Genomic DNA, 27,483 nt, shown 5'->3' on the forward strand with positions numbered 1-27,483 from the left:
TCATGTGACCCCTATATTTTGAGTGCCTGAGCCGTGGTGTATATTACAGAAAGAGAGCCAGAATTTATACATCTTTTATCTTGCACAAAATCACTATGGGCGGGTCGGTAGCCTGCAACTCGGTGTATCAAACCCATTGCCTGGGATGTCTCAGAACCTCCATCATCTCTTTTTCGGCTGCCTTATCCCGAGTCAGAAGCTCTTCCTCTTCCGACATGGGACCCTCGGTACGTGTTCCGGATACTGGGTCCATATATGCCCATGATGCAGTGCGAGGCAAGCTCATCAAGATACTTTCGACACGAGCGTTGGGTGTGCGTAAACCAAAGCTTGTTCCGCGGTCATAGACAAGATTGAATTCGACATAGCGGCCACGCCGAAGCTGTTGCCATTCCTTCTGGGCGGGAGTGAAGGGCATATCCTTGCGCTTTTCGATGATGGGAACGTAGGAGGGTAGGAATGATGCGAGAGCATCAGAAACGAACGAGAAGAGAGTCTCCTGAGGGTTCTGGGAAGAAGTAGAAGAGGATTCAAGGAAACTGGCGTCAAGGTCATCAAAGAAGATACCGCCAACACCACGAGCCTCGCCGCGATGAGGCAAGTGGAAGTATTTGTCACACCATGCCTTGAATTTGGGATAGTATGTCGCATCATGTCTATCACAGGCGTCCTTGATGGTCTGATGGAAGTGCTTGACGTCTTCAGGGAAAAGGTATGACGGTGTCAAATCCGTGCCGCCGCCAAACCACCAGTTTTTGTCACCATGGATAGGGTCCTTTGGATCTGAGGTCTCAAAATATCTGTAGTTCAGGTGCACTGTCGGAGCCATGGGGTTGTGGGGGTGCAGAACCAGTGAGAGACCAGCAGCAAAGAAGCTCAGAGAGTCAACGTCCGCGCCGACAAATGACTTGTGATCCGCTCGCATTTTCTCGATGGCGGGGCGAGGTAATTCACCATAAACGATGGAAACATTGACACCGGCTTTCTCAAAGACATTTCCGTCCTGCAAGACACATGAAATACCGCCTCCGCCATTGGGACGTGTCCACGTATCGGTCTTGAACATCTTTCCGTCTATCCTGCTGAGTTCATTCACAATCTTCTGCTGATGTTCTTTGATCAATTTCTCCATTCGCAGACGCATAGGCGAGTTCTCGCCAATTGTCGACTGTTTTTTTAGGGTTTCATCGAGCTCCACAATGGACGGAGAGTCGAGATCCGTCACTTCGCCGGTCATCTGCCAGGTCATATTTAGACCATGTTATCAAAATGGGCGTTCACCGGATCGTTGCACGTACCATTGAATATATTAAGGCTCCTATGAACGGTACACCGATTGCCAGCCGAAGATAGGGCCTCCACACAGTGAAATGTTGCGGCTCTCTAGGCTTTTGCTTGGACGAATAACAACGATGTGCTCCTCGCAATGTACGAGTGGGATTGCGACAGGTTCCAGATGAGAACTGGCAGAGTGACCTCCGAAGAGGCATAAATGGTCGCGGCAAAGCCATGGTTTAAGAGATATGCAGGTGGTAGTCAATTGGCTGATATCCAAGGATCAGGTGATGCTTCAGCAGCTACCGGAGCTCTGTGCGAGACGTAAATATTGTCCGAGGGGCTCAGCCCACCGTGTAGAAGAGAAGTAGTCGAACTACCTCCAGAAACAGTTGATATGGGACCACCCGTTGTCATGATACTCGGAGAACGCTTGATTCCGTGCCTCCAATTTAAAACAGTTTGTGCCATTTGCATTGATTGCCGCGTTTGCCTCCAAGTAGTAAGGCGGTGTGCTAAGAGAAGTATCGTTTGCATCCCAGCAAAAAAGCTGCCTTGTTGCCTGAGCTTGATCGTATAAAGTCACGGAGTTTAACTGCTACTTCATTTTGCTTGGCTAATAACTAGTGGAAATATGTAATCAAGGTAGAGATGATCATGTTGTTTGGTGCAGAGCGCTTGAAAGGGAGTTCAGGAGCAAGTTGACAACTGCTTTTAAGCTGCCAACTTGCCGCGGATCAAAGCGGCCGAAGCTCAAGCTAGTCTCCGGATGAGTCCCGATAATGATCATGTCGTCACGCTACCTTTTGGAGCTTGTCAAGACGGTCACATCCACAGAGGAAGAGTCATAAGGCTCGCTAGCAGTCTACATAGGTATGATTCTATCTTACATAGCTCGAGTATCACAGGATATTCCAGAATAAAATGGCACAAATTCAGGATGATCGGAAACACCTGACTCACTGAGCGGGGTTCCTTTGACCGCCTACACCCCCGTGATCTGCACGTTGACACTTATCAGGTGTATCATACATTGATAATACAAAATAATACGCGGGGCTGCTTGCGTTTGTCAGTTCGTCCTGTGTTTCGTTTTGTCATCTTGTGACTTGTGACTGTGTCTGCCTACCAGGTCGCCTCTGCTTGGCTATTACTTACTGCTGACCTATCCTACCTTGTCTATCAGTCTCCTTCACCTTCGTCATCCTCCCATCTTCACCTCTTCCATCCTCCTATCCTAACTCTGTCTGCTATCCATCTTCAATAGCGAGATAATTTCACCCAACTTGTAATTTCATCGCGGTCTTTCGATCTCAACAACCTTCCGACCTCGCCTTATCCGTTATCCGCCCTTATCTATCGAGATGCGGTCGAAGTTCAAGGACGAGCACCCTTTCGAGAAGCGCAAGGCAGAGGCTGAGCGTATTCGCCAGAAGTACGCAGACCGTATCCCGGTATGCTCGTCACCTTTATTTTTTGGAGAAATCTATGAAGATACTACGTCTTCGAGTAGCAAGATTCGCTCTCACCGCTTGTTCGGGTACTAACTAAGCTACCTCTTCCACAGGTTATCTGCGAGAAAGTCGAGAAGTCGGACATTGCTACTATCGACAAGAAAAAGTACCTAGTGCCTGCGGACCTTACTGTTGGCCAGTTCGTCTATGTCATTCGCAAGCGCATCAAGCTCTCTCCCGAGAAGGCCATCTTCATCTTCGTCGATGAGGTCCTACCGCCAACCGCCGCGCTCATGAGCAGTATCTATGAAGAACATAAGGATGAGGATGGCTTCCTATACATCACGTGCGTTATTCCCCCCTCTTTTGTCCCTCAAGCCATGTATTAACTTCATCTCTTCAGATACTCTGGCGAGAATACTTTCGGTGACTGCTGAGTATCTGTGGGCCCTTCTTAGCAAATGTAATTCCCGCACCGTCAAGGTGTCTGATTCATGGATCTTCGTTTCGAGTTCATCATGAAGTCGATTGATCTTGATCCATGATGAGATAGATGGACTGCTCGGGCTTTGCGGTGGTTATCTCTCATGTACGCAGGCGTTATATCGGGTGTGCAACGATTTTTTTCCTATTTTTTTCCAAGGGACTTGATTGGCGAACTAGTTATGGKTTTGATGGCTTCTGGTGAATAAATTATCTCATGATCTTAGTTTGAATGCACTCTTTCTATTCATGAACAAGTTCCGAGTAGTTACTCCTTCACCCGAGACCCTCCTCGGCTTTGATTTATATTAGTCTGCCAGCGTCAGTTCACCCAGCTTCGTGTGATTAATCTCAGGTCGTAGTTATTTTAGGCCGTTATGACCGAAGCCTGTTCCATGCCGTCTACCTTGATTCTCTGTAAGAGATACTGCCCCGTGCCAGGGCCGAGGGTGTCTCTGTGATTTTATGTCCCGTGAGACAAGATAATCCCCAGCTATCCACGATCGAACCTCTGGATCTAAGCCTACCGCAGATATATCTCATCAACTGCGAAGCCAGGGCTGAATAGCAGATAACAATGTATACCGTATAGGACTAGTCCCAAACTGCCAGTCCGATCTCGCCCCGGATGCTCAGTCCCATTCGGGATTAGCGCCAGAGACCTGTTTCCGCTCGGAGAAGAAGAGCGCAAGTGATGGACTGATTTGCTTCATCTCTCTATCTTTTCTCCTCGCCCGGAGTTCTGTGTTTCCTTCTTATACTTCTTTTATAATTGGTTCTGCTACCTGATTGCCAGTAATCAGTTTAATTTTGTTTCATTCCTTTCGCGGACACACTGTTTTGTTTCCGCTTTTTTTTTCCCTCGAATCTTTCGGAGGTTTTCCAGCGACCAAAAACAAAATGTCTCCTGCCATCATCCAAGCCGGTGCTGGCTCTGCCTCTAAGGATGTCAAGAAAGAATCAGCGACTGCTCGTCTGCTGGGCTCAGGTACCTTCGCGCTCAAGCCGGAGACCCATGGTCGATGACTAACTTCCCAATCACAGGAACCGCCGGTATTGCCGAATTGATGGTTTTCCATCCCGTACGATCTCCCTCTAGCAAGACGCCAGTCGATCATTGCACATCTGAACTAATTCGAAACTCAGGTTGATACCATAGCGAAGCGATTGATGAGCAATCAGACACGGGTGAGTGACCGTCTTGTTGCGACTGCGGGCGGGCTTGTACAGAGTGGTTGACGGATATCATTACCAGATCGCATCCGCCGAAGTCTTGAGCCAGGTTGTCTTCAAGGAGTACGCGACTGCTCCTATAGGACGCAAGTTCACCTCCCTCTTCCCCGGGCTGGGCTACGCTGCTGGATACAAGGTGAGTCCAGATACGAACTTGCGGGATCCGAGAGTCAATGAGCTGACAGTACTCGAAGGTCCTGCAAAGAATCTACAAGTATGGTGGTCAGCCTTTTGTTCGGGACTACCTCGCCAAGCACCATGGCTCCGACTTCGATAATGCTTTCGGAAAGGGAACTGGCAAGGCCATCATGCACGCTACTGCCGGAAGGTCTGTCTTTCTATGGGAACCCGGTGACTATATGTGCAGCTTTCGCTGATCTACAATAGTTTGATCGGTATCGGAGAAATCGTCCTTCTGCCCCTTGATGTTCTGAAGATTAAACGTCAGACGAATCCCGAGGCTTTTCGTGGACGTGGCCTCTTCAAGATCATCTCCGACGAGGGTATGGGACTCTACCGTGGTGCTGGTTGGACTGCAGCTCGTAACGCCCCTGGATCTTTCGCGGTATGTTCCTCACAACTGGACTAGAGCATTGTATGAACAGAACACTGACCGCAGCATACAGCTTTTCGGTGGTTCCGCCTTTGCAAAGGAGTACATCTATAGCCTGAAGGACTACAACAAGGCCACATGGGGTCAGAACTTTGTGGCGTCCATCTGTGGTGCTAGTGCGTCTCTGGTCGTGTCTGCTCCTTTGGACGTCATCAAGACTCGTATCCAGAACCGGAACTTTGAGCATCCCGAGTCTGGCTTCCGAATTGTGTCCAACATGATGAAGAATGAGGGATTCACCAGCTTTTTCAAGGGCCTGACTCCTAAGCTACTGATGACCGGGCCAAAGCTTGTTTTCAGCTTCTGGCTGGCCCAGACCTTGATCCCTGCATTCGGTCAGGTCGTCTAAATGTATAGATGATTGGATTATTCTGGGCCTGTAATTTTTTGTTGTTCATCTTTCTTCAGGGGCTTTTCCGGTGTGATGATAAAGCATTCATTGTCGGGTCATTCTGTTTTGATAGATTTGCTACGGTTTATTGGGTAATCAAAAGGAAAAAGCTCCACTTTAATTTTCAAGTCTTGAGCGTTACAGAGGCATCTGCAGAGGATAGTCGTACTTTGATTTTGTGATGGATACTCCTACATTGGTTATTCAGTATGTTTAATTCATATAAGCCACTTGTCCGAAATAATAGTCTCATTTTCACATAGCTAATAAGGTAATCCAGATAACAGAAGCATTCAAGCTAGATCTCTTCAAAGGTAGTGAAGTGGTTCTATGTCGAGCAGTGTGAATATATAGTATCTATATGCCATCCCGAAGCAAGAATCGATATTATCCAATTCCTATAAGGCGTCCAGCGACGGACTCTAATGAGCCCTAGTAAGTGACCACATTATCAAGGATTTGCCAAAAGAGGGAAGCAATTTGAAATGTACTTGTAGAAGAAAATGGATGTAAATAGGTCTCCTACCACGTGACCTATATATCTCTGCCTCCGCAAAGAGCGGATAAATCAAGCTACAACCACAGACAGCTACAGCTTCACCGAATAGGAAACAGTGTTTCAAGGCTGATACCTTGACCTTCAGAGACCATCTCCACCAACACCGGGTGCTATATCATCAACAAAACAAGTCCATCATTATGCCGGTCTACCTGATCTCCAAGTACGTGCATCCCGTCCAGATACAACCAATGTCCTGGAGCCCCGCGAGAAGCGACAAGGAAAGACGCGGCCTCGAACGCCGCCGTCGACGTTCGCATCGACACTAACAGCCTCATAGATTTGCAGATCCCATCTTCGCCTTTACGATTGGTACCTCCGCCGCGCTGATTCGGATCCGTCGCGAGGAACGGGAGAAACATCCTGAGCGGGCGGGGGAGATCGGGTTTGGGACTGTCGCGAAGACGGGGGCAGATCGAGTCCGGAGATGGTGGGCGGGTGATTTTGAAGGCTTATAATGTGGGTGCTTTTTTCTCTGCCTTACGGGTGTGACAGCGGATGATTTGATATAAGTTTGAGCATGATACCTGTACACTATACTACGATACCCGAATGATGGGACTCGAGCTCCCTGGCTCCATGTCCGGTGACATCTGACATTTTCGCAAGAGTTGTGCAGCTTACTTACGTAGCACTGATGTTAAAACTGGTGCACCTACGAGGAATATTACAGGGAAAGCAGTTTTGATAAGATTCCATTTCTCATTAGTTAGGACTTTTCCCACCGAAGCATAGTAGACCATCATGCATGGAAACAAACTAGAATCTATGCAGTCATCGCAAAAGAAAAGGATCCCATAAATTCGTAAAACAAGACATGAAAGGAAAAGCAAGGCCCATTATTGCCTGTCCAGATATCACAAGGCAAAAAAGAAAGGAAAGAAACATCGCTGAGCTAGACGTTTAGTCAAGCTCCTCAGGGCGCTCCTCGACCTCGTCAGCAGTGCGGGTAGCACCACCGGGGGCGGCACCGCCAGGGGCGGCACCAGCGGCACCACCGTAAGCAGCGGAGATGATAGGGTTGGCAACACTGGAGTAAACGTTAGCATACAGTCGACAAGAAGACTAGAGAGATTTAGATGAAACATACCTTTCAAGCTCCTTCTGCTGGGACTCGTACTCGTCCTTGGTGGCGGTCTGGTTGTTGTCGAGCCAGCTGATGATCTCCTCGACCTTGCTGGAGACCTTCTCCTTATCCGCATCGCTGATGTTGAGCTTGCCCTCGCTGATGGTGTTCTTGAGGGAGTAGGCGTAGGACTCGAGACCGTTCTTGGCCTGGATACGGGAGGCCTCGGCCTCATCCTCCTCCTTATACTTCTCGGCATCAGCCAGCATGCGCTCGATTTCCTCCTTGGAAAGACGGCCCTTGTCGTTGGTGATGGTGATCTTGTTGGTCTTGCCGGTACCCTTCTCGACGGCAGAGACGTTCATGATACCGTTGGCATCGACATCGAAGGTGACCTCAATCTGGGGAACACCACGGGGGGCAGGGGGAATGCCGGTAAGCTCGAACTTACCAAGGAGGTTGTTGTCCTTGGTACGAGCACGCTCACCCTCGTAGACCTGGATGAGCACACCGGGCTGGTTGTCGGAGTAGGTGGAGAAGGTCTCAGACTTCTTGGTGGGGATGGTAGTGTTCCGCTTGATCAGAGGAGTCATGACACCACCAGCGGTCTCGATACCGAGAGAGAGGGGAGCAACGTCGAGCAGCAGAATCTCGTTGGTGGACTTGGAAGAGGTGTCACCAGACAGGATAGCAGCCTGGACGGCGGCACCGTAGGCGACGGCCTCGTCGGGGTTGATGGACTTGTTGGCCTCCTTGTTKAAGAAGTCGGCGACGAGACGCTGGATCTTGGGGATACGGGTGGAACCGCCGACAAGGACGATCTCGTGGACGGAGGACTTGTCGATCTTGGCATCACGCAGGACACGCTCAACAGGCTCCATGGTGGAGCGGAAGAGGTCCTGGCAGAGCTCCTCGAAACGGGCACGGGTGATGGAAGTGTAGAAGTCAATACCCTCGAAGAGAGAGTCGATCTCAATGGAGGTCTGAGCAGCAGATGAGAGGGTACGCTTGGCACGCTCGCATGCGGTGCGAAGACGACGCAGGGCACGTGCGTTGGTGGTGAGATCCCTGTTTATGAAAGTTAGCCATAGTTCCAAAGAAAGCGTAGGGGAAAAAGGGCCTTAGTACTTTTTATGTTTACGTTTGAATTCGTTAACGAAGTGGTTAACAAGACGGTTGTCGAAGTCCTCACCACCCAGGTGAGTGTCACCAGCGGTAGCCTTGACCTCGAAGATACCCTCCTCAATGGTCAGGAGGGAAACATCGAAGGTACCACCACCGAGATCGAAGATCAGAACGTTACGCTCGCCCTCGGCCTTCTTGTCAAGACCGTAGGCAATGGCAGCGGCAGTAGGTTCGTTGATGATACGGAGGACGTTCAGGCCGGCGATGAGACCAGCATCCTTGGTGGCCTGACGCTGAGAGTCGTTGAAGTAGGCGGGGACAGTGATGACAGCATTGTTGACGGTACCACCGAGGTAGGCCTCAGCGGTCTCACGCATCTTGGTCAGGACCATGGAGGAGATCTCTTCAGGAGTGAACTGCTTGGTCTCGCCCTTGAACTCAACCTCGATGACGGGCTTGCTGGCCTTCTCGATGACCTTGAAGGGCCAGTGCTTCATATCAGACTGAACCTCAGCATCTTGGAACCGACGACCGATCAGACGCTTAGCATCGAAGACGGTGTTGTGAGGGTTCATGGCGACCTGGTTCTTGGCGGCATCACCGATGAGACGCTCGGTGTCGGTGAAAGCCACGAACGAGGGAGTAGTACGGTTACCCTGGTCGTTGGCAATGATTTCAATGCGGTCATCTCTGAAGACACCCACACAGGAGTAGGTGGTACCCAAGTCAATACCGACAGCGGGAGCCATTGTGAATGAGAAGTAGGGTGTTCGTTAAGATAGAAAGAGGATATAGGTAGATCGTGAAGGTAGAGCCAGGAGAGAGGTGGCTAATGTACAGTCTCTAAGGGAGGAAGAAGAGAGACAATAGGAAGATAGAGAGTAATTCTAGTGAAAAGATTGTGTGTGTGAAAAAATTGAGTCTGAGAGAGCCAGGGAATTGTGCGAGAGATTCATTGATATAGTGGAGGGCGGTGAGTTCAGCTCCAGCGAAGCTTCTAGTAGGAGGGAGCTTCGATAAGCATCCATCGTGTTCGACGGGCTTCTATCAGGGAAATTAGCTGGACCGGGCCAATTCTACAGGTGTCGCGATGATTGGTGTCAATTCAAGAACCATCAGGTCATGTTCTGGACCTTTCCGTTAGTTTACCAGCGGTTCCTTGACGGATTKGGCTTCTGTGTCTTGCAAATCTGCTCTCCAAGCATCTGGTGGAGGAAGATTCCATGAGTACTTTTTTCTTTTTTAGGCTGCAGATGGTGGGGTCGCTGGATGACGTAACAATCTTCCGATTTTTTTTTTCTGTCTTGTCTGGCTACTACTTTCACTACCATCTATCTATCTACAGAACGATTTTGATAATATTCAGCATTATAATTACTGTAATGAAATCAATTGTATTCAGCAGATAGATCTGCTCGTCATGATGACACTTAGCTGAAAGCCTAATAGAACAGCAGTTCCGTGGCTGAGACTCTCGGTTTCCGCCAGTGTCTTTGGTGGGGTATGGATACTTCTCCCCATTTCTTTCACCTACCAGTTTGACGTTCACCAGTGCCGTGACTGCATCATACCTAGGTGCTTTATTGTGCCACCTGAGTAGAGACGCCACTGGGACCGAACTAGCTACCTCTGGAAGCAGTACCTGGAGATGGAAGCAAATCACCTTCCCTCTAATCTCCGTAGCTTCCTGACAGCTTCAAGGTTTCAGTTTCTAGAGATCTACGATTGCCATTGACAGTTGGCTTCCCTGGCCTACCTACCTTACCTCTCGACTCTCTCATCCCCAGACTGGAGAATTTATCTCTCAAGGGCTTGAGCCCTGCCTGTTGGATATTCTGATATGGAGAGTAGAGCATACTGAGTTAATACTCATTACCTTTAAGATCGATGTTCGGTTGCCATAGTAACTGAAAGGAGATCTCTCAGTTTGCTCTTCTTGCAGACAGTCCTCTGCATAGACACAGGCCTTGATTAGATAGACCCCTATGGAAAACACATGTATTGAAACCTTCTCACAGACCATCACTTTTTAAAATGGATGCTCCTACCTCTCGTAGTATTGGGTTGGTTCAGCCAAGGAGGTCTTGTTCGACATTGAAATCCAACTCCTCATGACCGTCTCTGATTATAATCGATGCCTATCAATCGTCTGTAGAACCTTCAGCAACTGAACTTTGTACAGTTTGACCAGCACTAGCGGGACGATGGGCTCGTCTTGCACTGAACATTCAGAAGCATTAAGACACCCTGCTGATATTTGCTGTCTTGGTTGGTCTCAAGATCAGATAGCATTAGAGACCTTTGGATTCATACATCGTTAGCTAGTTAACCTATAACTAGGACAGTAGTCTCGAGTACGAAGTACTCCATCTGCGTTTATGCTCCCTTTGTTGATCATGGATTCTATGAGCCTCAGGCCGCCTAAATAATCAATCCTGAAAAGGGCTAGCGCAACAGACAAGCTGTGCTGATCAATCGAGTGACCAGCCAATTAGCGCCCGGGGACTCGAGGGGACAGGTCTTAGGTGCATCTCCCTTGCGCCTGATGTGTTTTTGGTTCCCTGTCCGCAGCTCTTGTTATTATCATTCCTCTACGATTTTCATCCTTGCACTCCGTACGCTACTTAAGGTCCTTCTGTACTTCCCTCTCGATTTTGGAAGTCTCCTTGCAATTGCTTCTCCCTGTTTAGAACTTACTCATTTCCGTCACCTACTTCTTGCCTAATATCTGTCCTCTGAGACACTTCGAAACAAACCACAATGGGCGACAACCACCAGGCTACTCTCAGCAACGATCCTGCTGCCAATGCGCCCGATGCGGCCGCTGTGGACAAGGGCAAGGGCAAGGCCAAGGCCGTTGAGGAGCCTTCCCTGGAAATGAGTATGGACGAGGAAGAGGACAGTGATGAAAGCGAAGCTGAGGAAATGGTGAGTTCGCACCACCCCTTGTGATGTACTACTCAGCCGCTCAAGCTAACTCATCTACTCATAGATGGCGGACGGTATGTGGCATTCTAAACAGATATCCCTTTTCTCTTGCTTTTCCCTCTCTTGAAGACTTCTGGGATTATTCGCTTGATTTCAAACGGCTAGATCATGCTAACCTAACCATTCTACAGATGATGACGATGACGACCACGACAATCTCGAACCCATCTCTGAAGAAAACATCATTTCTGGAGGTCGCCGGACACGAGGCAAGACTATCGACTTCCAGGAGGCAGCCGAGAAGCTGAAGGCCGAGGATGAGATGGACGACGAGGACGATGATGATGAGGAATTCCAACCTAACGACGAGGACATGCGCGATTGATTAAAAGACGTCTTATGGAGCCATCAAAATATCCTGGGAATGGGGATTATGAATGGGACATTCATGGCAGGCGCAGGTTCATTGGGGGCTTTCTGTTTCTATTCCAGTTAAATCATTTCTTCATTCGAGTATGCGCACATACTGTGACGATACAAATCTATTCACACTAAACCTGTAAACATTATATCCTCCTGTCGACAAGAGAACCCGAACTTAATATGTGATCCGTGTGGTGATTTCTACACCCCTCTTCCCATCGCTATCCTCGCGTGAATACTTGCAGCAGCTGTACTACTCTCCACCTTCGAAATCAGATCTCTTTTTATTTGTCGATCAAATCCACTTGAAGGCCCCTAGAAAACGTTCAACATTTTGTACATCGTCACTCACGTGCGGCGGTTGAGCGAGTCACAGACACCCAAGTGGCAACTCCGTGTTGTTGTTTCGATTGTCTCGCCGCAAGCAGATCGCAAAGCTTCGTTCATACGATGCAGTTCGGGATCTGGTTGAGATATACAAGCTAATCCTGCAAGCTCCGCATATTTGGATACTGATCATCATGCGCACAAATTAGCTGGCGGTGAGAATCCTTAGTCAATCGGTGTTCTCGGTGTCTCCTGAATTGCATCATCTCCCATTTACGACCATCTGTTATGTCTTCACGGTATGACCGATCAACATTTACCCTGGCGTCCTTGGATATCTTGTAACTAACTTGAGTTCTTCCAGATTTCCACGTTCTTCGCTTCATCAGCGCGATCCCCGCGCCTCCTCTTCTCTCTTCGATTCCTACGGCGGTGGTTCTCGACCCGCCAGCCGCTCCCCGGCCAGCGTGGGCGGATATAGTTATGGGGGCTACTCTGCCTCGAATGCCGATGGGTACATGAACGGGGGCTCGACAGGTGGTTTCCGAAAGGCCACGCCCAATGCGAAGTGAGTCTTGCCCGCAAACACACCTCTCAATGCCGGTTTGATGCTCATGGGTGAAGGGGCCAATATTCCGACGCAGTCCTCGACCATCTCGAATCGCAAAATGACGCCCAGGTCGAAGGTATCAGTGCGAAAGTCAAGATGTTGAAGGATGTGAGTTCGTCATTCTTGCTGTTTATCCAGAGTAACATCACGAACGTGATACTGATACTCCTGCTAGCTTACACTCGCTATTGGCGATGAAATTCGTGATACATCTACCATCTCAGAGCTCAACGATGCATTCGACAACACTCGCGTCCGCCTCCGTGGTAACATGACTCGCATGCTCCGAATGGCCGAGCGTACGGGTGTTGGCTGGCGTGCATGGCTGGGTTTCTTCCTGGCTGTTTTCCTGATCTTCGCATACGTGTGGCTGACTTAGGCGCTATATCGGACGAACTGCCTACAATCGATAATTTCTTGATACCTCAATCCGGCGGACATTTTCGCTCTCCTCCCAGAGCAGTGCACTACACCATGTACCCCTTGGCCTACGTCTACATAATACCTCATCACTGTGGGCAGACATAACTTACTCCCTATAATGTCTTCTACTTCACTGCTGCATAGTCCATTCTGTGGCGTTCTCCGGCGTTGTATGTTGCACACCGTGCGAAAGCCATACTGAACACTATTGTTTTCCTTCAGTTGGCTATTCTTTTTTCTCGGCAATGTCATGTCACCATTTGGCGCATGAGTTGATATGGTCTTGAAGTGCATTAGGGTGGCTCATACTATTCACTCACATACTGTAATATCTTGGTCGCACGACACGTATGTATATATAATCTCATTGGGCAAGAGCGAAACTAGACGGGAAGTTTTATAGATCTTATGTCTTCTCTTCGCTTCTATATCATGCAGAATCAAGTGCGCGTCCAATGAATACCCTGTACCAACTCCGTCCCTTTGATGAACCCAGACCTTTAAGCCAAGCGCCGGAATTCCCGATAATCTAAAAGAGTAACTATGCATACTTAGTACCTGGCAACCGTAGCTGCCCATTATCCGGAAGGTTAGAGTCATTCAAGACTATCCCTTCCACTACGCCGCCTTGGAAATCGTCCAAACCCACTTTGGCGGCTTGCTTGGCTTGCCAACGACGCACGAAGATCACCGTCGTCGAACATCATGCCACTAGAGTCGAACGCGTCGCCGCCACCGCTCCAGCGTTGTAGAAATCGTGTCTGCGCTGGCGTTTCCCGGCTGGAACGGGCGGATGGCGGTGGCAGGCCACGGTTGCTGGATATGCTGGCTCGAAGACCCTGTGCAGCAAATTGGTCCTGCGAGAAGCTCTGGTCATCTTCGTCGTCAAACTCGGCATCGGTGTCGGTGTGCTGCCATTCTTCTTCCTGTTCCGATCCATCCTCCGCGGCCTCGGGAACCTCGTCGTCCAGATCACGCTCCATCCCGAATGCTTCTTCGTCGCCATCTTCGACTACGTCGCTCATGTCTTCGCCTTCGTAATCATCTGCTGCGCTGGGGATTTCGTCGTCCAGGTCGGCTTGGTTGTCAAAGTTGACAGTTTCCTCCACATCCTCCTCGACTTCATCATCATCATCATCGTCGTCGTCATCGGCGAACGCTTCAGGAATGTCATCATCAAGATCCCGCTCCATGTATCCCTCCTCATCCACGTCTTCGTCCTCTTCCAGTCCCTCCTCGCCTTCCTCGACGAGCCCGTCCGCATCCGCATCGGGAATATCGTCATCCAAATCCCGCTCCATGCCCGTATCATCTGCCTGATCATGCATCGGATTCCCAAACTCGTCCAAGCCGGGATCAGCAGCAGCCGCAGCCGCAGCAGCCATCTCAGCCGCAGCGGCCGCCAGAGCCTCCTCCCGCTCGGCCTCCTCCTCCTTCATACCCAGCATGGTCTTGGAGCATCCCGCCGGCTTGATCCACGAGTATCCGAACGAAGCGATATTGTTTTTGCGGGCCCGGAGAGCGCGCTCCTCGAGCTGCAACGACGACAGGCTGTTGCCGGTGGTAGCTGCTGCTCGTCCATTCGGGGCATGCTGTCCATTGCGACGAGGGTGGCCGTGCGGTGGCGCCTCCCCGGGCGACTGAAGGTGTTGATATGAGTTGCGGTGGAATTGAGAAGAGCCGAACCAGAGTTCATGCGACTGTTTGAATGGATGTCAGTTCTTTGTACGACGGGGTTTCCAGTGCAGTTAGGAATTAGCGTACGTCGCGTGGCGTAATCAAGGGAAGAGACAGCATTATTTTCGTATATTTGGCCTTCTTCCCCCCCTCTCCTGAATGAAGCTTCTGTCGTGGAAAACCTCGGTGCTCCAGGGATGGTCAGCTCCAGCACACAGGACCTCCGCTTCCTTGCAAGAATATCGATGGTTCAAGGCAATGTTTCTTTCGGATCAACAGTCATTACACGCCAGCCGCGGTTGATTGGACTTGTGTATAGAGTGTGCTTATGACGTGTTCAAATGATGAAGAGCAAGTGCGGAGAAGAAAATGAAAAATAGAAAACAATGAAGCTCCACTATCGCGCGGGGAATCGTTCTTCGTATCTCCAAAGCCAAAACAATCCAACCATCCACTGCTTGCCTACAGCAACCATTGAGAGTCGAAGACGAGGAGAGAGAATGAAAAAGTTACATCTTTGAATAGAGTCTGTCTCATTTATCAGACCCGGCTACGACGCCCAGCATATATTAATAGCAGCAAAATTTCGGAAGCTTCATAGCACATATGATGATATCATACACGAAATCAAGGGTCTTATGTCAAGATGGAAGATTGGCATCAATATCATTAACATGCTCGATTTAACTACTATAGAATCTAGATATATGTACTACGCAACCCTTTAAGGTATTCACGTTGCATTGGAGTCTCGTCGACCATCCACTCCTGAATGCAGTATATCCTAGCCCTTTGGACAAAAGGGTCATATCGTAGACAAAGAAGCCACTCAAGACCCTGTCTGTGAGATCACGTCAGTAGTAGCTCCTAACAAACTATCGGCAACCTCTGCAACTCTCAAGCAACCTAGCCCAGTCCATAATGGAGGAAGTATCTGTACATAGCGCGATTCTGAGACTGCATTGTATCACTGCAAGGTGTCTGGAAACAATCAGTTGCAATGCTTTAGCAGACAAGAACCATCAGATCAGTGGTAAGCATCCTTAGATCAATCTGTGCTGTCTTTGGGCAAGAGATCATGCCATGAAGCCCAATTCCTCTGTCACACGAATTTTTCAGAAAGACGAGCAATGGCGTCTTGCTTCGGAGCGGCAAATTGGCTGTAATATTGCATTGCAGCGCTGAAAAGGATCATAGATGAGAAAGGGTCATAGATGTAACCGCGAGCTATGAACTGGAAATGACCGTATCTGGAGAGGTATCTTGCGGCGAGATTCGAAACCGCGTTTCAATTCGAAACAGCTGGTAACGGAATTTAGTGCTGGCGACCATCCATGCAGCCCATAACATGTCTATACCGCCCTCTCCCTCGCTAGCGGTCTTTGGACTTTGGAGTCGTTCCCGTACAGTGCCTCGGAGCCTGGCGAGAGTCCGATTTCGGGGGTTACAACAGGCTTTCCGCAAATTCCCGAGCAGTTGCAGTCTTCCGCTCCATCAATACCATCAATTCCGGTGAACCAAAAGCGGACAAGACTGGTCAGGAAACCTCGGGATTTTCCGGAAGAAAGCAGCATTGGCACTCCGCTGGGTCACATGATGTTTAGAGTAATCTGCTGTATCGTATCTTACCCGAGAGAACGATGGGAGAGACCAGATAGATGGGAAAACAGAGGACAGCTCACATGCTGAAGATACCTACTACAGCATCATGAGACTGCCGCTAATTGGCCTGTCTGGTCCTGCCAGGCCCATTAATAATTTCCCAGGCTGCATTGTTTAGTGAATCCCTTAATGAGTCGACAGCTGTGAGTCACATTATTTTTTTGAGTCCGAGTAGACTTCGTCTGCTTCCGGAAGCCATCATTGTAGCCGATGTGATTCGTTCATCCTTGCCGTGGTCGTGTATTCCTCGTCATGAGGGTAGGCATGATTCAAGTGGTTCCATCTGAAAAGGGGAAGTATCCTGTAGAAGTCCTTCAATCGGCCGAAGGGTCCTGCAATTTATTTGTCTGTCACAGCATAAAGACGACAGCATGAGTGAGATGATCGACGGAGAGTCGATTACAACCCATAATTGAATGAATCATAGCCCTTCACCTTGGCTATTGCCTTGTTCGCAAAGATCGACGAGTCGAAAAAGGTCAGTCATCGAGTTTCCTTGGAGACTATTGGTAACCGATGGGCGAAAAGACACATATGTTGAATACGTTGCGTAGGCTCGTACCTACCCAGGTAGGCTAGGTACGGAGTAGATGCCTGAAGGTAGTCGTTTCGTGGTGTAGTGGACGCTGCGGACCCTCAGGGAGATTGGAAATCAATTGATTTATGTATTATTATTATCATCACATTTCTTCAATTAAGCTCTTATCGCGCGTTTCTGAGTCGGGATTGACAAGCCCACGCTGGCAAGTCCGAAACTCAATCATATGGAAAATTAGCAGGGTTGCGATGCATGCATTAGTGCACCCAGTTGCGTACCGCTCGTATTCCGGGGTGCTGGTTAATTCCACGACGCCTATTGGTCGGGGTCATACACCATCAAGGGGAGGAGGAGGGGAGGGAACCGAGGGAGGGGGTAAGTGTGGGTTTTCCCCAGGTGTGTATCTCTGGATTCTGGAGTCCATAGTCCACAATCCCACATAGCCATGGGCCACTACTTAACAGGCATGGAATAATTGATTATTATGGATTACGGAGTAACGAAGGTAGGTCTGAACTGATTGAATATGGACAAAACTGTCAAGAGCACTGGTACTGGCAAGTGATCTTTCGTACATCGTAAGAGAGGAAAACGGGGATCGGAGCCGAATCAATAATGTACGGAGCAGATTATTACTATTTACATTGAAGCGCGATAAGCTGCTCGATCATTTGATGACCTCAAAGAATGAGATGGCATAATTTCAACAAGCCAATCTGAAAGCAATTTGATTACCGCTCGGAGGTCCCGACATCGGGGTTCTTGCCTAAGGACAGCAAGGAATTAATTTGGGGAGGCCGGAGGAAGGGGAGGAGAGGACGCAAGGGAAGAATCCAGGACGGAAGAGGTAAGGCGCTAGCTTGGCCGTTGTCGGAAGTTGTGCTTTACAGGCTGATTCTGGGCGGACATCCGACTCCAAGGCTCTAATGGAGGGCAACGGACCAACGGTAACTGCTCCGTGCCAGTAATTTACCCGGCTTTGCTCAGCAATTCGGATCATGCAACTTATTGTAATAATACATCGTCAGTAAGGCAAGTATAAGCTTGTACACTCAAGTTTAAGGAGGTAACTTAGTATCAAATGTTTACACCGCACCATTCTGCCTTTGAAAACTAAACCCCTATTTACTGAGGAAAATCTAGTCCGTACAATATGATCAATTTTCGTTAATGTTCAGCGTGGGGTACTCCATGCTGGCTGTAATGTAACCTAGTGTGAGTGTGACGGGTTACTGCACATGTGGACAAGATCTAGCCACTGGTCAGCGTTCAGCATTGATAGCGCCAGCACGGAGTCGGCATACAGTCCTGAGCAAAGGCTGGATTTCAAGGCCATCTGTCGCTCAGTGCACGCCGTTGTCGGCCGGTGGCTTCCACCAGAATCCTTCGGGTGCGCCTTTAGCTGGCTTGCAGTGTCATGCATCCTGCTAAATTAATTTTTCTTTTTCTCTCTCTCTCTCTCTTTCCATTCTTTCTGCTGGTGCCTACAAAGGTCCCAATGAGCGCTCGATCAAAACTTGTGAACGTCCCTTCTGCCTGCCTAGCGGTAAGTTCGTGTATAGACACTCAGGGTAGATAATTGTAATCCTTAACCAGAGGACAACCTATGCAACTAAATCCTTGTACTGCCCCACATAGCACACCCACCCAGTTGGTTACCGGCCATGCGGCCATTCTGCTGCTAAGTCTAATAATATTAAGACTGCAAGTTTGCGAGCATCTCAGAGCCGGGATCTCTTTGGGAAAGGGCAGAAGCCTGTCGAAGACTCGATTAGCAATTGCCCCTTTGCATAGTGCATACAATTGACTATACGTGGACGAATCAACCATACCCAAATTGGGTCTACTGCAGTGCGAGTTACCATCATCAATTGCCTTCTCCGTATAGGCTCTCCAGTATTAAAGCGATTGATATGGAAATCGTGCCATGGAATCGTTTCAGATCTTGTCACCTTGCCTCCACATAGCAGATGCGCGACAGATGCCGTCTTCTTGTCAGTCCGAAGAAGTCAATCGGAAGCGATGACAACCAGACTGTCACCAGGCAGACTACAGTACGCGCCAATGACTGAGGTGGCATGAGATTTATACACAAGTACCTCTCTATTCATATGGCTTTCAGGACCGATGGACGGGCTTGAGGAGAATATTACTCCAACAAAGCGGGGCCAGCCACATCCAGATGAGCGTTCCGAGGCAAAAATCCAATCATCGAGTTAATGTTGAAGAACTCCAGCTGTTTATGAATATGTCCATCCTGAATGGATCATAGCCATGGATGGATACCGTTCCAAATGAAACGGCGTATTGTATCTCGGCTCGGGTGGTAAATCAATTGAACCAAACTCATGCGCTAGCGCCGTCTTCTTTTGCTTTTATTTTTTAAGAATAATCTACAGTCAGAAGCTAAGGCCCATGTGCCCCACTGGGTTTGGATCTTGACGTAGTGAAAACCTAATCTTTTTAGGTCCAAGGTTGAAAAGCCTCTTTTCTGATTGGTGGGCGATGTCTTATCTTTCTCCTGTTACAACAACCTACTAACGTACTGCTCATGCTGGAACCCCCCTCCATCTTCAAATTAATGGGATATGATGTACTCCATATGTCCAGACCTTATATTTGGCAAGGATTATAGAATCAATGATCTTCCTCAAAGTTCGTATTTGTAAAACCCCTTCTGATCAATGTGGCAAGTGCCGAGAATGCTCCTCTCCTGCTCTGGGAATTGTGTACGGAGCACTCCGTAGGCTAGAAGAAACACCGTCTCACCCGAAGCGGGATTGAACGGGCGCGAAGGAATAGCAAAGCTGCCTTTTTCCGGCGAGAACTAAGTGGCATCAGTCTTCACAGAAAAAAAATGCAGTCTTTGGGTTCTCTTGTCACTGGGAATATGCACACATCGTACTATAGACTTGCTCTGTTTATCCATGTCGCCTGTCATCCTACTGTACAGAGTAAGGGAGTACACTAAGATACTGGATACAGTGCCTTGCATCCTACCGATAAAGTAGATACCAGCTAGTAAATGATGACAAACTGCATTTCGCCACGGTGGAAGTCCTTCTTGACATATCCCAGTTCCCCAGAAGCAAATTTACCTTCTACAGACATTGATAGTCCTCCTTACTTGGTAGGTACCTAGCACTCACCTAATAGTACCTGCGTTGTTCCAATTTGTCACTACTAAGCAGCAGCATACGAAATAATATAGCCTATAGGTACCAACTTACCAGGAGAGTCCCATTTACATCCGTACAATTTGCCCATCGGAGTCTCGTGGTGGATTCCCCGGACCTCTCCCTCCCGTACGGTATCAGTGTATCGTTCGTTACTCACCACAGAATTGCCCTGCAGGCTTGGGCGTCCCGCTCCACTGCCTCTGGCTATTTCATAACCCCCCCAAATCCTCCTCCCCCTCCCCTCATTTATTTTCTGATCTTCCTTTCCTCCTTTCTTTCTTCCTTCTTTGCTCTCCTCTTCCCATCACTTTCGAAGTTGGACGCTGGGTCAAACACCATCTAGACTTCCCTAATCTCTCATAGAACCCGCGTTTTTGACCCCGAATACCTGTGACGACAGTCTAGACGCATCTTTCTTTCTATACAGCTACTCGACGGCCGCCCCGCCCCGGTCTTGTCTGCGACGTCCACCCAGTGCAGCGACAGCCTTCCCAACCCTGTAATTCCATTCTCTGTCGGTCGCCGGCGGAAGAATGGGTCTTAACTTGCAGGAAATCTATGGCCAAAATATAGTTGAAGAGCAGAAACCGAACGAATATTCGGAGTACCAGCCAAAGCGTGGCTATGGCTGGGCTAACACCTTGCCCGAGAGGCAGGGTCTCTATGACCCCGAATATGAGAAGGACGCTTGCGGTGTAGGATTCGCTGCGTATGTTGCACATCTCCTAACGGATGTAATCTAGTGGCCAGAGATGGTCCGGAACTAGCATTGACTAACTTGGCTTCTGCGGTTATCTAGTCACATCAAGGGCAAAGCAAGCCACAAAATTGTCAGCGATGGTAGGATCTCTCCTTTGGTAATAGCCAGTGAGCACGATCGAGTAACAGCTCGCTGACCTCTTTCTTCATTGACAGCCCGCAATCTGCTTTGCAACATGACGCATCGAGGAGCCGTTGGCTCTGATGCACGGGACGGTGATGGTGCCGGTGTCATGACCAGTATTCCGCACAAGTTTTTCGTTAAGAACTTCGCCCGAGAAGTTGGCGTTGACCTTCCTCCGCTGGGCCAGTATGCCGTCGGTAACTTGTTTTTCAAGCCCGATCAGGAGTCTCTTAAGGAGTCTACCGCCAAGCTCGAGGAAATTGCAGAATCTCTCGGTCTGCGGGTGTTAGGATGGCGTGAGGTCCCTCGCGACTCAACCATCTTGGGTCCTGCTGCTCTTTCCAGAGAGCCGATCATCATGCAGCCATTTGTGGTCTTGAAGTCCGCATATGGTGAGGGAAACAAGCCAGAAAACACCGATCCTGAGTCGTTCGACGAGAGGAATTTCGAGCGCCAGCTCTATGTTCTTCGGAAACGAGCCACTCACGTCATTGGTCTCGCTAATTGGTTCTATCTGTGCTCCCTCAGCAACAGGAACATTGTCTACAAGGGTCAATTGGCCCCTGTTCAGGTGTACCAGTACTACCATGACCTCGTCAATGTTGATTACGAAGCACACTTTGCTCTTGTCCACTCCCGATTCTCTACCAACACATTCCCGTCTTGGGACCGTGCACAGCCTCTGCGATGGGCAGCCCACAACGGTGAAATCAACACCTTGCGCGGAAACAAGAACTGGATGAGAGCTAGAGAAGGCCTTCTTAGGTCTGATATTTTCGGTGACGAGCTGGATTCTCTGTACCCGATCGTTGAAGACGGTGGCTCTGACTCGGCTGCCTTCGATAATGTCCTGGAGTTGCTGATGATCAACGGTGTTCTTTCTCTGCCCGAGGCGGTCATGATCATGATTCCCGAGGCATGGCAGGATAACCCGGCCATGGACCCTGCCAAAGCTGCCTTCTATGAGTGGGCGGCTTGTCAGATGGAGCCTTGGGATGGACCTGCGCTCTTCACTTTCTCTGATGGGCGTTACTGTGGTGCGAACTTGGACCGCAACGGTCTGCGTCCTTGCCGTTTCTATGTGACCGATGATGACCGTATTATCTGTGCCTCGGAAGTCGGTGCCGTGGATATTGACCCGGAAAGAGTCGTTCAAAAGGGTCGTCTACAGCCTGGAAAGATGCTTCTGGTTGATACTGTGGCCGGTCGTATTATCGATGATGCTGAACTGAAGCACACTGTCGCCCACCGTCAAGATTTTGCCGCATGGCTCGACAAGGAACTTTTGAAACTCCCTGACATCAATCGGAAGTTGCTCGAACAGAGTGTTGATCTTAGCTACACACTCGACGACACCACTGTTCAAAATGACCCTCGGCTCAAGGCCTTTGGTTATTCTTTCGAGCAGGTCAGTTTGCTTCTCGGGCCTATGGCTGCGGATTCGAAGGAAGCGCTCGGTTCAATGGGCAATGATGCGCCATTGGCCTGCATGGCGCAGCAGCCTCGCCTTCTTTACGAATACTTCCGCCAGCTCTTTGCTCAAGTCACTAATCCTCCCATTGATCCTATTCGGGAGGCCGTTGTCATGTCTCTCGAGTGCTATGTCGGTCCTCAGGGCAATCTGTTGGAGATGGATGCCTCACAGTGCAACCGTCTGCGTCTTCCCTCCCCCATCTTAAGCATCCCCGAGTTTAATGCCATCAAAAACATCAGCCAGGTCTACAATGACTGGACGGTGAAGATCATCGACATCACTTTCGAGAAGAAGAAGGGTGTTCCTGGTTACCTCGAGGCACTCGATGCCATTTGCGATGCTACCACCGATGCAATCCAGAATGGTGACAAGATCATTGTCCTCTCTGACCGGGCAACCTCCGCGGATCGTGTTCCTGTGTCCGCATTGCTCGCTACTGGTCTCGTGCACCATCACATGGTCCGCAATAAGTGGAGATCGCTTGCGGCTCTCGTCGTCGAAACTGCGGAGGCTCGTGAAGTCCACCACATGTGTGTCCTGGTTGGTTATGGTGCTGACGCCGTCAATCCCTACCTAGCCATGGAGTGTATTCTCAAGATGAACCGGGAGAAGTTGATTCGCAAGCAACTTTCCGATGAGAAGGTCATTGAGAACTACAAGGCTTCTTGCGACGGAGGTATCCTGAAAGTCATGAGCAAGATGGGTATTTCTACACTGCAATCATACAAGGGTGCTCAAATTTTCGAGGCTCTCGGTATTGACGACAGCGTCATTGACCGATGTTTCGCTGGAACTGCGAGCCGTATCCGTGGATTGACTTTTGAGCTGATCGCTCAGGATGCATATGCTTTCCATGAACGCGGATACCCATCTCGTTCCATCATTGAAATTCCCGGACTTCCTGAATCGGGCGAGTACCACTGGCGTGACGGAGGTGAGGCGCACATCAACGACCCCGTCAGTATCGCCAATGTCCAAGATGCTGTCCGTACCAAGAACGACAAGTCTTACGAGGCTTACGCGAAGGCCGCACATGAGCAGATCAAGAACTGCACTCTGCGTGGTATGCTCGAGTTCGACTTCGAGCAACGGAGCCCCATTCCTATCGACCAGGTTGAGCCTTGGACTGAAATTGTCCGTCGTTTTGTGACAGGTGCCATGTCGTACGGATCCATCTCCATGGAATCTCACTCCACACTGGCCATTGCCATGAACCGTCTTGGCGGTAAATCCAACACGGGTGAAGGTGGTGAAGACCCTGAGCGTAGCAGACGACTGGAGAATGGTGACACCATGCGGTCTGCCATCAAGCAAATTGCTTCCGGCCGTTTCGGTGTGACCTCCCACTACCTTGCTGATGCTGACGAGCTGCAAATCAAGATGGCCCAGGGCGCCAAGCCTGGAGAAGGTGGTGAGCTGCCCGGCCACAAGGTCGTCGGCCCCATTGCCCACACTCGTTACTCCACTCCTGGTGTCGGTCTTATCTCACCTCCACCTCACCACGACATTTACTCAATTGAGGACCTGAAGCAGCTTATCTATGATCTCAAGTGTTCCAATCCTCGGTCCCGCGTTTCCGTGAAACTGGTGTCTGAGGTTGGTGTCGGTATCGTAGCCTCGGGTGTCGCCAAGGCCAAGGCCGATCATATTCTGATTTCTGGTCACGACGGTGGTACTGGTGCTTCTCGCTGGACTGGTATTAAGTACGCCGGTCTTCCATGGGAACTGGGTCTCGCTGAGACCCATCAGACTCTGGTGCTCAACGATCTGCGTGGTCGTGTTGTGGTTCAGACTGACGGTCAACTTCGCACCGGCCGTGATATCGCCATCGCCTGTCTGCTGGGTGCTGAAGAATTCGGTTTCGCCACCACTCCCCTGATCGCTCTTGGTTGCATCATGATGCGGAAATGTCATCTGAATACTTGTCCTGTTGGTATTGCAACTCAGGATCCCGAACTCCGCCAAAAGTTCAAGGGCACACCTGAGCACGTGATCAACTTCTTCTACTATGTCGCTAATGAGATGCGTGCTATCATGGCCAGGCTGGGCATTCGGACGGTCAACGAGATGGTTGGACGTGCTGAGTTGCTCAAGGTCAGGGAGGACATTCGAACCGCTAAGCAGGAGAGAATTGACCTCTCCCTCATCCTGACTCCCGCTCACTCTCTCCGTCCTGGCGTGGCTACTTACAATGTCCGCAAGCAAGACCACCGTCTGCACGTCCGCCTTGACAACAAGCTGATCGCGGAGTCCGAACTGGCGCTGGAGAAGGGTTTGCCTTGCAGAATTGAGTGTGACATTGTCAATACTGACCGTGCCCTGGGCGCTACTCTGTCTTACCAGGTCAGTCGCCGCTATGGTGGAGCCGGCCTTCCTCAAGACACCATCCACGCCAACATCAAGGGCTCTGCTGGTCAGTCCTTTGGTGCTTTCCTTGCTCCTGGTATTACTCTCGAACTTGAGGGTGACGCCAACGATTATGTGGGCAAGGGTCTTTCTGGCGGTCGTCTCATTGTGTATCCCCCTCGCGGCGCTGCCTACAAGGCAGAGGAGAACATAATTATCGGTAACACCTGTCTCTACGGTGCTACCCGGGGTACCTGTTACTTCCGTGGTGTGGCCGCTGAACGTTTTGCTGTTCGTAACTCCGGTGCTACTGCTGTTGTTGAAGGTGTTGGTGACCACGGTTGCGAGTACATGACCGGTGGTCGTGTGCTCATTCTTGGCTCGACCGGTCGTAACTTCGCTGCTGGTATGTCTGGTGGTATCGCCTATGTCTTGGATATGAACCAGGATTTCCTCTCCAAGGTCAATATGGAGATGGTTGAGGTTTCGGGCCTCGAAGACCCTGCTGAGATCGCCTTTGTCCGCGGTTTAATCGAGGACCACCACCACTACACTGGCTCAGAACTGGCCGCTCGTATCCTTCTGGACTTCACCCGTGCTCTTCCCCACTTTGTCAAGGTGTTGCCTACTGACTACAAACGCATTCTGGAGGAGGAAGCTGCCAAGGCCGCTGCCGCTAAGAAGGCCGAATTCACTATTCCCCAGCTTCCCAGCACTCCTGCCGAGAAGGCCAAGCCCAAGACGGAAGGAGAGGAGAAGAAGGCCGAGATGCTGGACATTGAAGACAGTGTGAGCGACTCAAAGACTGAGAAGAAGAGGTCCGCTTTGATTCTTGACAAGACGAGGGGTTTCATGAAGTACAGCCGGCGCAGCGAGAAATACCGCAACCCGGCTACTCGTACCCGTGACTGGGGCGAGCTGTCAAGCCGTCTCAATGAGGATGAGTTGAAGTACCAGGCCGCCCGCTGCATGGACTGTGGCGTCCCATTTTGTCAGTCCGACACTGGTTGCCCCATCTCTAATATCATTCCCAAATGGAACGAATTGGTGTTCCAAAATCAATGGCAGGATGCTCTCAACCGTTTGCTCATGACCAACAACTTCCCGGAATTCACTGGTCGTGTCTGCCCTGCCCCTTGCGAAGGCGCCTGTGTGCTGGGCATCAATGAAGACCCTGTGGGTATTAAGTCTATCGAATGTGCCATCATCGACCGTGGCTTTGAGATGGGCTGGATGGTCCCTCGGCCCCCTAAGACGCGCACCGGCAAGACAGTTGCTGTTATTGGGTCCGGGCCCGCTGGTCTCGCCGCTGCAGACCAGCTGAACCGTGCCGGACACAGCGTCACTGTCTACGAGCGTGCTGACCGTATTGGCGGTCTGCTGATGTACGGTATCCCCAACATGAAGCTTGATAAGAAGATCGTCCAACGCCGCGTCGATCTCATGGCCGCCGAGGGTGTCAAGTTCGTCACTAACACTGCCGTTGGCCCTGACAGCGAGGTGTCCCTGAACTCGCTGCGCCAGAGCAATGACGCTGTCATCATCGCCACTGGTGCCACTGTTGCCCGCGATCTGAAGGTCCCTGGCCGTGAGCTGGATGGTGTACATTTTGCCATGCAGTTCCTGCACCGCAACACCAAGTCTCTTCTCGACTCGGGTCTCTCTGACGGCGAGTATATCTCTGCCAAGGACAAGCACGTTGTTGTCATTGGTGGTGGTGACACTGGTAACGACTGCATTGGTACCTCTGTTCGCCATGGTGCCAAGTCTGTTGTTAACTTCGAGTTGCTGCCTCAGCCCCCACCAGAGCGTGCCCGTGACAACCCATGGCCCCAGTGGCCCCGTATTTACCGTGTCGACTACGGCCACTCCGAGGTCAAGACCCACATGGGCAAGGATCCTCGCGAGTACTGTGTCATGTCTACTGAATTTGTCGACGACGGTAACGGTCACGTCAAGGGTATCAACACTGTCCGCGTCGAATGGACCAAGAGCGCCTCTGGCGGTTGGGATATGAAGACCATTGAGGGTAGCGAACAGTTCTTCCCTGCGGACCTTGTTCTCCTTTCTATGGGTTTCCTCGGCCCTGAAGACCGCCTTCTGGGCGATGAAATTGAGCGCGATGCCCGTAAGAACGTCAAGACGCCTCCAGCTCATTATTCCACCAGTGTGTCCGGCGTCTTTGCTGCTGGTGACTGCCGCCGAGGACAGTCGCTCATCGTCTGGTAAGTCTACACCAATACCAAATTGACTCAAGGCTGGGTAAGCCAACGGATCGTAACTAACACTGTCTTCTAGGGGTATCAACGAAGGCCGTCAATGTGCTCGTGAAGTTGACAGCTTCCTGATGGGCACCAGCTCTCAGCTTCCTGTGACTGGTGGTATCGTACGCCGGTCAGCCATTGACATGGTCCCAAAGACAAGCGAGACCACTACTGTTGTCGCCTAGCCGATGTGACCTTGCTATCTCTGGGACTGTGACAGTATTTCCTTGATGATAATGATTTAAGATATCTTTCTTTTGTTGTTGAAAAGTTCGTTGATCATCCCAAATCAATTACAGGGTGGTCAATTGTATCTACCGTGTTAGGCGCATCACGATTACAGGGATGCGCCAAGAGGGAGGCTCACTGACCCTTTTCATTTCGCTCTCCTCACTTTCTGATTATTCGGAGAAAGGCGAGTTTGCTTTTGGTTGCAGCGTCATTTTACAGGATCTTATGGTGAACATTCAAGGTGTCGCCGGAGCTTTTACGATTCCCGCAAGTTCTGTGTCTTACGTTTTATGTAGATATCCTTTTCTTTCATCAATCC

At 50.1% G+C, this 27,483-nt stretch overlaps 9 protein-coding genes across 9 annotated transcripts; 6 read left to right on the top strand and 3 right to left on the bottom strand.

The window, feature by feature from the left end:
- Positions 1-127: 127 nt before the first annotated feature.
- hem13 (coproporphyrinogen oxidase) lies at positions 128-1,511 on the bottom strand (the record flags this gene model as incomplete). The annotated part of the gene is made up of 2 exons (XM_043298990.1): positions 128-1,237; positions 1,299-1,511. The coding sequence occupies 2 exons, from the start codon at positions 1,509-1,511 to the stop codon at positions 128-130; spliced, it is 1,323 nt and encodes a 440-aa protein (XP_043154925.1).
- Positions 1,512-2,639: 1,128 nt separating this feature from the next.
- On the top strand, positions 2,640-3,166 carry Asppvi_003019 (autophagy-related protein 8; the record flags this gene model as incomplete). The annotated part of the gene is made up of 3 exons (XM_043298991.1): positions 2,640-2,729; positions 2,843-3,075; positions 3,133-3,166. 3 exons carry the CDS (start codon positions 2,640-2,642, stop codon positions 3,164-3,166), a joined length of 357 nt encoding a protein of 118 aa, XP_043154926.1.
- Positions 3,167-4,112: 946 nt separating this feature from the next.
- On the top strand, positions 4,113-5,407 carry Asppvi_003020 (putative mitochondrial GTP/GDP transporter Ggc1; the record flags this gene model as incomplete). Its single annotated transcript, XM_043298992.1, has 7 exons — positions 4,113-4,200; positions 4,257-4,294; positions 4,359-4,400; positions 4,468-4,581; positions 4,640-4,773; positions 4,833-5,010; positions 5,072-5,407. 7 exons carry the CDS (start codon positions 4,113-4,115, stop codon positions 5,405-5,407), a joined length of 930 nt encoding a protein of 309 aa, XP_043154927.1.
- A 741-nt stretch (positions 5,408-6,148) lies between these two features.
- On the top strand, positions 6,149-6,466 carry Asppvi_003021 (uncharacterized protein; the record flags this gene model as incomplete). The annotated part of the gene is made up of 2 exons (XM_043298993.1): positions 6,149-6,171; positions 6,289-6,466. 2 exons carry the CDS (start codon positions 6,149-6,151, stop codon positions 6,464-6,466), a joined length of 201 nt encoding a protein of 66 aa, XP_043154928.1.
- A 445-nt stretch (positions 6,467-6,911) lies between these two features.
- On the bottom strand, positions 6,912-8,948 carry hsp70 (molecular chaperone Hsp70; the record flags this gene model as incomplete). The annotated part of the gene is made up of 3 exons (XM_043298994.1): positions 6,912-7,038; positions 7,099-8,142; positions 8,203-8,948. The coding sequence occupies 3 exons, from the start codon at positions 8,946-8,948 to the stop codon at positions 6,912-6,914; spliced, it is 1,917 nt and encodes a 638-aa protein (XP_043154929.1).
- A 2,011-nt stretch (positions 8,949-10,959) lies between these two features.
- On the top strand, positions 10,960-11,512 carry Asppvi_003023 (histone H2A.Z-specific chaperone CHZ1; the record flags this gene model as incomplete). Its single annotated transcript, XM_043298995.1, has 3 exons — positions 10,960-11,127; positions 11,192-11,201; positions 11,319-11,512. The coding sequence occupies 3 exons, from the start codon at positions 10,960-10,962 to the stop codon at positions 11,510-11,512; spliced, it is 372 nt and encodes a 123-aa protein (XP_043154930.1).
- A 653-nt stretch (positions 11,513-12,165) lies between these two features.
- Positions 12,166-12,866, top strand: Asppvi_003024 (SNARE domain- containing protein; the record flags this gene model as incomplete). Its single annotated transcript, XM_043298996.1, has 4 exons — positions 12,166-12,176; positions 12,242-12,445; positions 12,502-12,595; positions 12,663-12,866. 4 exons carry the CDS (start codon positions 12,166-12,168, stop codon positions 12,864-12,866), a joined length of 513 nt encoding a protein of 170 aa, XP_043154931.1.
- A 640-nt stretch (positions 12,867-13,506) lies between these two features.
- Positions 13,507-14,707, bottom strand: Asppvi_003025 (uncharacterized protein; the record flags this gene model as incomplete). The annotated part of the gene is made up of 2 exons (XM_043298997.1): positions 13,507-14,610; positions 14,675-14,707. 2 exons carry the CDS (start codon positions 14,705-14,707, stop codon positions 13,507-13,509), a joined length of 1,137 nt encoding a protein of 378 aa, XP_043154932.1.
- A 5,792-nt stretch (positions 14,708-20,499) lies between these two features.
- Positions 20,500-27,118, top strand: Asppvi_003026 (glutamate synthase (NADH); the record flags this gene model as incomplete). Its single annotated transcript, XM_043298998.1, has 4 exons — positions 20,500-20,675; positions 20,766-20,806; positions 20,882-26,894; positions 26,968-27,118. 4 exons carry the CDS (start codon positions 20,500-20,502, stop codon positions 27,116-27,118), a joined length of 6,381 nt encoding a protein of 2,126 aa, XP_043154933.1.
- Between the last annotated feature and the right edge of the window lie 365 nt (positions 27,119-27,483).

Source organism: Aspergillus pseudoviridinutans, assembly GCF_018340605.1.
Source record: "Aspergillus pseudoviridinutans IFM 55266 DNA, scaffold_2, whole genome shotgun sequence".
NCBI classification, from domain to species: domain Eukaryota; kingdom Fungi; phylum Ascomycota; class Eurotiomycetes; order Eurotiales; family Aspergillaceae; genus Aspergillus; species Aspergillus pseudoviridinutans.